The sequence below is a fragment of the Lingula anatina genome, chromosome 1 (genome assembly GCF_051362555.1).
Source record: "Lingula anatina isolate TDL-2025a chromosome 1, LinAna3.0, whole genome shotgun sequence".
NCBI lineage: Eukaryota > Metazoa > Brachiopoda > Lingulata > Lingulida > Lingulidae > Lingula > Lingula anatina.
In genome coordinates this window covers 49,653,949-49,662,735 of record NC_141767.1, presented here as the reverse complement: position 1 = coordinate 49,662,735, position 8,787 = coordinate 49,653,949, and the positions used below count along the sequence as shown (strand labels likewise).

General features: G+C 35.4%; 1 protein-coding gene across 3 annotated transcripts; it reads left to right on the top strand.

Moving 5' to 3' along the window:
- Positions 1-2: 2 nt before the first annotated feature.
- LOC106169057 (U3 small nucleolar RNA-associated protein 14 homolog C-like) lies at positions 3-7,858 on the top strand. Of its 3 annotated transcripts, XM_087002099.1 has the most exons (13): positions 3-165; positions 378-476; positions 762-829; positions 1,876-1,940; positions 2,130-2,272; positions 2,437-2,592; positions 3,950-4,072; positions 4,335-4,429; positions 4,675-4,798; positions 5,034-5,111; positions 5,365-6,443; positions 6,924-7,023; positions 7,307-7,858. In XM_087002099.1, exons 2-13 carry the CDS (start codon positions 435-437, stop codon positions 7,580-7,582), a joined length of 2,349 nt encoding a protein of 782 aa, XP_086858225.1. In that variant the 5' UTR covers positions 3-165; positions 378-434; the 3' UTR covers positions 7,583-7,858. The 3 variants fall into 3 exon arrangements, with proteins under 3 accessions (XP_086858225.1, XP_086858226.1, XP_086858227.1); XM_087002100.1 differs by lacking the exon at positions 3,950-4,072; XM_087002101.1 differs by lacking the exons at positions 3-165; positions 378-476; positions 762-829 and adding an exon at positions 1,336-1,363.
- The last annotated feature ends 929 nt before the right edge of the window (positions 7,859-8,787 follow it).

Sequence of the window (8,787 nt, the reverse complement as noted above, 5' to 3'; positions counted from 1 at the left end):
TTCACCAATCCAACCAAGATTTGAAGTTTTTACGACTTTGATTACATTTGCCTGACGTGGGTACTTAAAGAAAGCATGCAAGGAAGTGTGGATGTGGACAGAAGGATCACGGAAAATCTAAGTCATTTTGCACTGTAGGAACGACGTGTTATTTAGCTACATACGGTACTCACTCTGAAATTTGTATGCAGATGCATACAGTGACCATTACACTGTAAAATGCCTTTCAACTCTTTATAACTTATATAAATATTTCGTTTAAAAATCGGATTTCAAGATGTAAATGTAGAATTTGCAAACCGATACGTACTGTACTGTACAATGCCTCTGATTACCCTTTGAAACCCCTCAATCATTGTGTTTGCTCTTTATTACAGGGAACTGAATCTGCTGCATCATTTAGGCCCAACTGATCAATACCTGCAGTGTTAATTATGGACAGCGAAGATAATGTTGAAATAAGTGCAAGTGAAGAGGTAGGCTTTGGATATAAATAAATTAAGTGATGTATAATGCAATGTTATGTATGGTAAGCGAGGTCATGCTAGCACTGGAACTTTCCAGATTTATTTATTTTGTCTAGAAATTTGGCAGAAACAAAAATCTTATTCATAGTGTATCATAAGATAATATATGGGAATCTAGACAACAAAGGGATGGTCTGTTCTGCATTAAGTTTCTTAGTTTTGTTCCTAACCTGAATGTCTTGAAATAAGAAATAGAGCTGGGCTCTTTTCCTTTTCTTTCTTCCTTTTTTTAAGGAAGGAGATGATGAAGAAAAACATGCCAGGCTTCTGGATGCTGTGAGCTCCCTTAGTGGTGGAAAAAGGTCAGTCTACTTCCATCGATTTAAAGAGGCATACAAACCAAGCGAGTGTGCTATCATCGTTTTAAAGATTATATAAGAATGGTGTCTAAAATTGTTTATCTTAATTAATCATCACCATTAGATGTGTATATTAATTGTCAAAATGCAGTTTCAGCTTCATTTTTTGTCGGTTCTATACGTTCAGTTTTATGCTCTGCTGTCTTCAAAAACGACAATTCATTCACTACGCTCACACCTTTTACTACTGATACTGTCAGGGCTACCTCACCAGAACAAACTAGTGTGGCCATTGTATCATTTGATGTTGTCTCGGTGCATGGTTCCCGAATGTTTAAAGTCACCTCTGTTGATATGCCATTGCCCTCTATATTATAATCATACTTTTATTTGTGCAGGTTTTGTGTTGTGCTCCCTTTTTCTTTTTATCCCTCTTATGTGCTTAAAAGTTTTTTCTTTGCATCATCCACTGCATTGACTTGTTAAATTAGGGCAGCCATGTGATAAGCCTGCTCACTTGGCCTTTACCAATGGAAAGTAGGTTGAGCAGTTTTTCCACACTTCTTCCTTCCCATTTATTCAAATGCTAGTATCTGAATCACATGACATGCATGGTATAATATAATCCCGATTTTTAGTTCTTTATTTCTACGTACTGGGCTTGTGCTAGACGTTAAATTTGAAATAGATCTTGTTTATTTGGAGTGTAAGATGTTGTAAAAGTGCAGTTTTTGTGTATCATTTCCAACTAAAATTGCTTTGTATGCCCGTTCAAATGCAAAATATATAGATTAACATACTTCTTGCAATATTGTAGACTTGAAAGAGGCTGTGTTGTCTTTTTAATTTATCTGTAATCGGCTCATACCTAGATGTTTTGAATCAGGATATTTGCTCTTAATCATAACGTATTATACATATTCATTAATATTTGAGCTTGTATAATTAATAGGCAAATGAGATATTTTAACTGATTGAAATGCCATTTAATGAATAGCCAAAAACTGATGTTATATTTTCATTAAACAGATTTTCATTTTCTATTGTAGCAAGGTGTTACAGAGATCAGAAGCTTCTCTCACAGTGTCTGAGTTCAGCATTGGCACTAGTAAAGGTATAGCTTCATTTTAAACTTTTTTTAAATCTGTAACAATCTATTTGAAACAAAAAAAGCAGTTTCTTGTAAAATGGTTGAATACAATGTGTTGAAAATTTACATACAAAGAAATATTAAATCCCTTATTGTTTTAGCTCAGCTTAACCTACATCATCACTTTTTCTTTTTCTTTTTGTCTCTGAAAAGATTCAGAAAAGGTGAAACTGCATGATCTGGTTGGATCACTTAGAAACACAACCAAACATGGGGATCTGAAGAAGCAACTGAACACTGTTAATAAGCGAAACAAGGTTCTTCAACAACCACTACCAAAACCTGAACAGGAAAGGGTAAGGGAAGAATTTAGCATCTGAGTTCATTTGTTTACTTATTATCTTATTAATATATTTATTATAAATTCAACAAGAAAATATGTTTTAATGTATGCATGTTTATAGTTGACACAGGTATCTCTTAATGTTGGTATTTGGTATTATTTTTATGTACTTTTTAGATTCAAAGGACAGTTGCATATGAAGATGCTTCTAAAGAAGTAGCAAAATGGGACCCTGTGGTAGAGAAGAATAGAAGAGCTGATCAACTCAAGTTTCCTCTCCAGCAGCCTAATCTACGTTTGCACACTACAGATCAGTTTGTCAAAAGATTTCAGGTGTGTGTTGGTGTGTGTTTGCCTAATTTATGTTGCAATATGCTGCTCACTTCTCAATTTATCCCCCCCCCCCCCCCAATGCGATCATGGTTACTTGTATTTACTTGACATCTGATAGAAAGAATGTAACAGAAACATCCATTTGTAAATTTAGAAGCTTGTAAAGTGCACTTTTTTCCACGTGTGATCTTTAAAGACTATTGGGCAAGGTGGTATGCTATGTATCTTTAATTTTTTGGAGGTACATTATTTTTACTAAGGCCACACTTTTTTAATTTTATGGATGACATCCTGCGCGCGCACCGATTTTCGCCCGTTCTCCGAAAAAAAAAAAAAATCCCCCCCCCCCCCAGCCCCCAACGAAGTCGGTTGGCGCAAACGTCGTTATTGAATTTGCCAGGAAATGAGCTTTCTGCGCATGCGTATTATCGCCATGTGGAAATGTGGCCGCTTTGCCGTCAAATTCATCTCTAGGATAACTTTCAAATTACATGACAATTAAAGTCATAAAGAGAACGGGTGCCGTCGTTTTGGATTGGTATGCCATTGATATTGGACATGGAGATATCACCTTTTTACAATTGTGCGAAAGGCTGGCGGCCGCCAGCGATTATCGCCCGAAAAATTTCAGTGACATTCTGTACAAAGCAGCACATAGGCTACCAGGTTTTCTGTAGCGAAAAAAGGGTCGACAAGGGCGTCGAGGTATTTGGTGGGCTGAAGGTCGGACAGGCCACCTGACAGTTTGGCCGTGTGAGTCGAAGTAGACAAAATGGCATCGTCCGAAATGACCTTTAATAGATTTGGTAGTATTAAGCATATCTTTGCATCATTTTTTTAAACATTTCTGTGAAGTGTTCAAAATGCTTTAATATTCTGAGAATACGAATAAAGACACACTGTAACGTTTGTTTGATATTTGTTTTATTGATTGCTATACCAACAAAATGCAATAAATAACCTTAATAGATTTTGTAATAAAAAGTATATCTATTCATGACTTTTTTTTACATTTCTACGAAGTATTCACAATGCTTTAATATTTTGAGAGCATGGATAAAGACATATTGTTAGTTTGATACGTGTTTCTGTGGTAAAATTTGTGTTTCCAGCTGTGTACTGACAGCATTCCTTTACTTAAGCAGTAATTTTTTTTTTGGACCGTTTTTTTTTTTTTTCGCCCTCTTGTACCGATTTTGGGGTACCCAGAGGATGTCATCCATAAAAATAAAAAAGTGTGGCCTAACTGTCTGTGGAAGATGTTTTAGATTCAGAATTAATCGGCAGATCATTTATTTTGCTTGATTGTCACTAAGTGGATCTTTTAAAAAAGGCAATACCTACCATTATGTTTTAGCCAAGGACTCCCCTTGAGAAAGAGATAGCCACCTTGTTGCATGGAAGTCAGAATGTAATGATGCAAGAGAAAGCTTTGACTGCTGCTGAAGAAAAAGCACTAAAGGCAATGAGTCTAGAAGAGGTTGGTTACAGCAAACATTGGTTGCTTTTCAGCCCGACGACAGGGTTACAAAGTGTTCTATTCATTCTTCATTTGAGATTGAGAATAATGATGTCATGGAAGGCTGAGTATAGATCTTGGTTAGAACAGGCATGTAGTCTGAAGAAAAAATGTATAGTTAAAGAATACTTTCAGTCTTATATTTGAGTGTTTATGGTGATTTTCCTAAACAAGATTACAAAGATTTCAGTTAACTGATGATTAATATTATGTCTATCTACAGGCTAAAACTCGTAGAGCAGAGCTACAAAAATATAGAGCTCTGCTGTCTTACAAAGAAGCCAAGTCAAGACGTCAAAACAAGATAAAGAGTAAGAGGTATGTGATGTGTCATTTGCATTTTTGATTTTATCATGTAAGTAAGATGTAAGGTATATGATTATTTACCTAAATAACAGGGACATTATATTAAAGCTGTTTAATTATTGTTTTTATTATTTGCTTTTACCATTGATTGATAATGCAAGTTTATACTCACAGGACTGCAGTATGCATTTCTGTTAGTTTACTGCAGTTTCATATGCCATGAAATTGCTAATTGATAATCTTTTGTTAACTATTAGATACCATCGTATAAAAAAGAAAGAAAAAATGAAAGAGGAAAAGAAAGCATTGGAGGAACTGCAAAAGACTAACCCAGAAGCTTACCTAGAAAAACTCCAAATGCTAGACAAACAGAGAATGCAGGTTAGTGAGAAGTGTTTGTACATTAGAAAAGTATTGATATTGCTCTACTGTTGAATATTGCCCAATGCACTTCAAGTGTAATGAATTTGTTTGTAGCAAAAAGGATTATCTTTCCTCAGTAGACATATAATGATATTAAAGATGTAATTTTGTTTTCTGTTCCCTTTTTTCATTATTCTATTAGATTTTTCTTATTTTATCATATTTTGAAGATCTGTGCTACATGTGATTTTAGGAAAGAATGAGTTTGAAGCACAAAGGAGGCAGCAAGTACATGAAGAATGTGGTACTGTATGGGAAGCACAATGATCATGTAAGTGGTTGAACAATAAGTTGTCATCTTAATTACCACAAGGTCTTGTGCAGACATGTAAAGTTGTTCAGAAAATGAAACAGGAAATTAAAATTTTTGATGTTTGCTAAAAACCTTCAGTTTTCCAAAGTATTTACTTCATTCTCATGGTATATTTCCATGCTTTCTCTATTTTTGGTGTTTATTTATCATTTGTTCTCTTTAATAATTTCTGAGGCAGTCAAATTTAAAACTGTTACTGTTTTGTATGTAGAGTCGCCAGGCAGTTCAAGACATGTTGCAGAAAAATAAAGAATTAACCAACAAACAAGCTATATCTAGTGAAAGTGATGGCAGCGACACTGAAGAACCTATGAATGGCAACACAAGAGCAATGAATGATAAATCTAGTGCAAATCCTTGGATGACCATGTTGCCAAAACATCATTCTGTCTATAAGAAGCCTGATGCAGTGGTAAATTTGGAAGCACAAGTTTTGATCCAAGATAAAAATGGCAAAGATTCAGATGATAGCAATGATGAAAAAGAAATCCAGCAACCCACAAAGGAACTTGAAGCTGGAAAAAAGGAAGAAGACATTGATGATGATGTTGAATGCGAAGAAGAGGATGATGAGAGTGAAAATGAAAAACTTGATGAATTATTTGATGTTCTAGAAAGGAAAAAACAGGAGCAATTGTTGAATTCTAGTAAAAGACCAAAGGAGAAGAAATCTAACACAAATGAACCATCTGTGAAGAAACCAGAAAAGAATGCCAAAAAGAGAACACAGGAGAAACAGAGACCAGTAAAAGATGATACGTCTGGTAGTGATAGTGAAGATAATGAGGAAGAAGAAGAAGAAAAAGATGGAGGTGAAAACAGTGACCTGGACTATGAAGTTGAAGATAGTGGAGATGAGCTCATAACTCAAGTTTTGAAAAGAAAGCGAAAATATGAAGACTTTGAAAGAAATATGTCTGATGATGATAATCTAAAGACTTTAAAGAAAGAGAGCAAAAAGCACAAGGTAAAAGACAATGAACAGTCTAATTCAGCAGAAGGAGATATTCAGGTAGACCCAAAAAAGATTGTCACCGTAGGAAGTAAATCTGTATGCCCCTCACAGACTCCCAATATAGTAGGTAATGAGGAAGATGAAGAAGATCCAGTTGAAACCCAAAGGATGACAATTGCCCAGGCCTTTGCTAGTGATGATGTTGTAGAGGAGTTCAACATGGAGAAGACTCGCCTTGAAGAACGTGACAAACCCAAGGATATTGACCTGACATTGCCAGGTTGGGGAGACTGGGGAGGAACTGGGTTAAAAGTGTCTAGGAAGAAAAAGAAGAGGTATTACTATATTAAACACTTCCTTTCTCTCTCTCAGTCTGTCTCTTTACCTGTGTTGGCTTATGTTTCCCAGTAAAAGCATATATTTATTTATCACTTTGTCCAAAAACGGACCTACATTGTGTCAAGACTAACTGATAGCAGGAGGCAATTTGTTTGTTTAAAACCACTTCTTCCTGTATCAGAATTAAGTGGACAGTTGATTCTAGGGATGGCATAGACTCCACAGTGTCCGTTTGAATTATAATTATTTACTCCCTATAGTTAACCATAAAATGATTTTGTCAATCCATGTCTGTTTAAGAACCCCACAAGATTCTCAAAAAATAACAGAACTTTAAACAAGCAAAATATTTCTGAAATCTGCATTTACACCATTACTTAACCTACATTAAAATAAGATTTCTTAACAATTTACTGTTGGGCACTCGAGACAAATCTGATGGAAGAGGTTTAACATTATTACAATTTGTTCATTAGGTTCTTGATCAAAGCTCCTCCTTTGCCACCAAGAAAGGATAAAGACAAACAAAATGTCATCATCTCTGAGACCAAGGACAACAGCATAGCTAAACATCAGGTAATTCTAAGTCAACTTCCTCTTCATTGATGTGTGCTTTGGCCTTTATTGCAAAACACTAGGAAAGATCAACTGTATTGTAGGCAAGTCATCTGCTATAAATGTCAACTGAGCTATTTTATGAGCAGGCAAGTCAATCTGCAGTAGATGTCAACTGAGCTATTTTATGAGCAGGGGAAACAGAAAGGTGACACAACATCCTTGTAACAAAGAATTACAAAATGCATTGCAGAAACATTCCTTTTAGTTAAATTACGTTAAATTTTAAACTTTTTATTTTCAGGTGAATGATCTGCCTTTTCCGTTCAGTAATATTAAGCAATTTGAGAGTGCTATTCGTGCACCAATTGGCAAAACATGGAACCCAGAGACTGCATACCGAAAGATGATTCGTCCCAAAGTTCTGACAAAACTAGGCACTGTGATTGAACCAATGGACAAAAGTGAAGTATTCAAAAAACAGCAAGTGAAGGGAGGAGGGAAGGGTTTACCAGTTGCTCAGAAAAAAGAAAAAACCAGAGGCAGTAAACAAAGTAAAAAAAGGAAACAAAAGACTTAAAATACAATTGCCCCCCCAAAAAAATAGTTTTAGAACAGTTTAGTTGGTATAATCATAACATTGACTCATCTTTCATGTTACATGGAGTTATAAACTGATTACACCATTGCAACCATTATAACCATTGACCATGAAAGACATTTATATGAACCACATGAATTTTTTTCATGTGTGTAATAATGATAAAAAATGTTCCATTGTTTAAAAAAAGTTTACCCTGCAAATGCTATAAAAATAGAATAAAAGCATTTCATATTGAGAGCATATAAAATTTTACTACATGCTTTTGGAAATGGTCTTCTGTCTGCATATTCTTCAAATCTATTCTTATTCCCTCCAATTCAGAGACATTGAGGGCTCATTCCCAATAAAACTTTTAGTCCTTGTAGATCGATCCAACTTTGAGGGGACTCTCACCATTGCAGTCTGATTAAGATATTAAGACCCCATTCCCATAGATTTTAGATCCATCTATCCCTGTGGGAAGTCTCACTAGATTACTGTCAGCTTAGCCGGCTTAAGCATCTGTCCCGCCAACTAAAAGCTGTAAGGGGGTAAACTATGGTGCGCGCTCGGCTGACTTCAATTTAGCATGAACTCCCAGGGAGTTAGGTCGATCTAAATCTCTGGATAGATCTAAATCTCTGAGAATGCACTCTAACACACCACCTGGCATAGAATAGAAAACAAAAGCCGACTCTACAAGTATGTAGGAAATGAGGTGTTAATCTTTTATTCTGATTGCATTCAGCCAGTCACCATGGAGTTGGATTGATCTAGGTAGATCAATAGTTTCATTGGGAATGAGCCATAAGAAATTCATTGGAAATGGTACGAAATGTTGAATCCAAGTACAGGGACAAAATTGTGCAACAATTTGAGTGCAGATTTATTTTATGAGAGAAATTAGATTTGGTCAAAAATATCAGATAGGACGACCAAGTAACAATCAAGCTGGTAATTTTCAGAACAAATCTTAAACCTCAATTTCTCAATGTTGTGTATAATAACTGCCAAACCATATTTTTGTTTTACTTTAAAGGTGCATATGAAATCAAGTTTTTGCCACAGAAGCCAACCAAATGCCAGTATACAGTTTCAAGTAGTATAACTAAGAGAATTACCAAAAGGCATCGTTTAATTTTACCCAAAAAATATTTGAACAGGTTTTTCTGCTTGCATTCTATGCTGTATATCAATGGGGC

Bases quoted from the DNA above. Each gene is read 5' to 3' on its own strand.
- LOC106169057 (XM_087002099.1), top strand. From the start codon at position 435: ATGGACAGCGAAGATAATGTTGAAATAAGTGCAAGTGAAGAG. The intron at 830-1,875 runs GTCAGTCTACTT...TTTCTATTGTAG, and splicing joins TCCCTTAGTGGTGGAAAAAG to CAAGGTGTTACAGAGATCAG. The intron at 4,799-5,033 runs GTTAGTGAGAAG...ATGTGATTTTAG, and splicing joins TAGACAAACAGAGAATGCAG to GAAAGAATGAGTTTGAAGCA.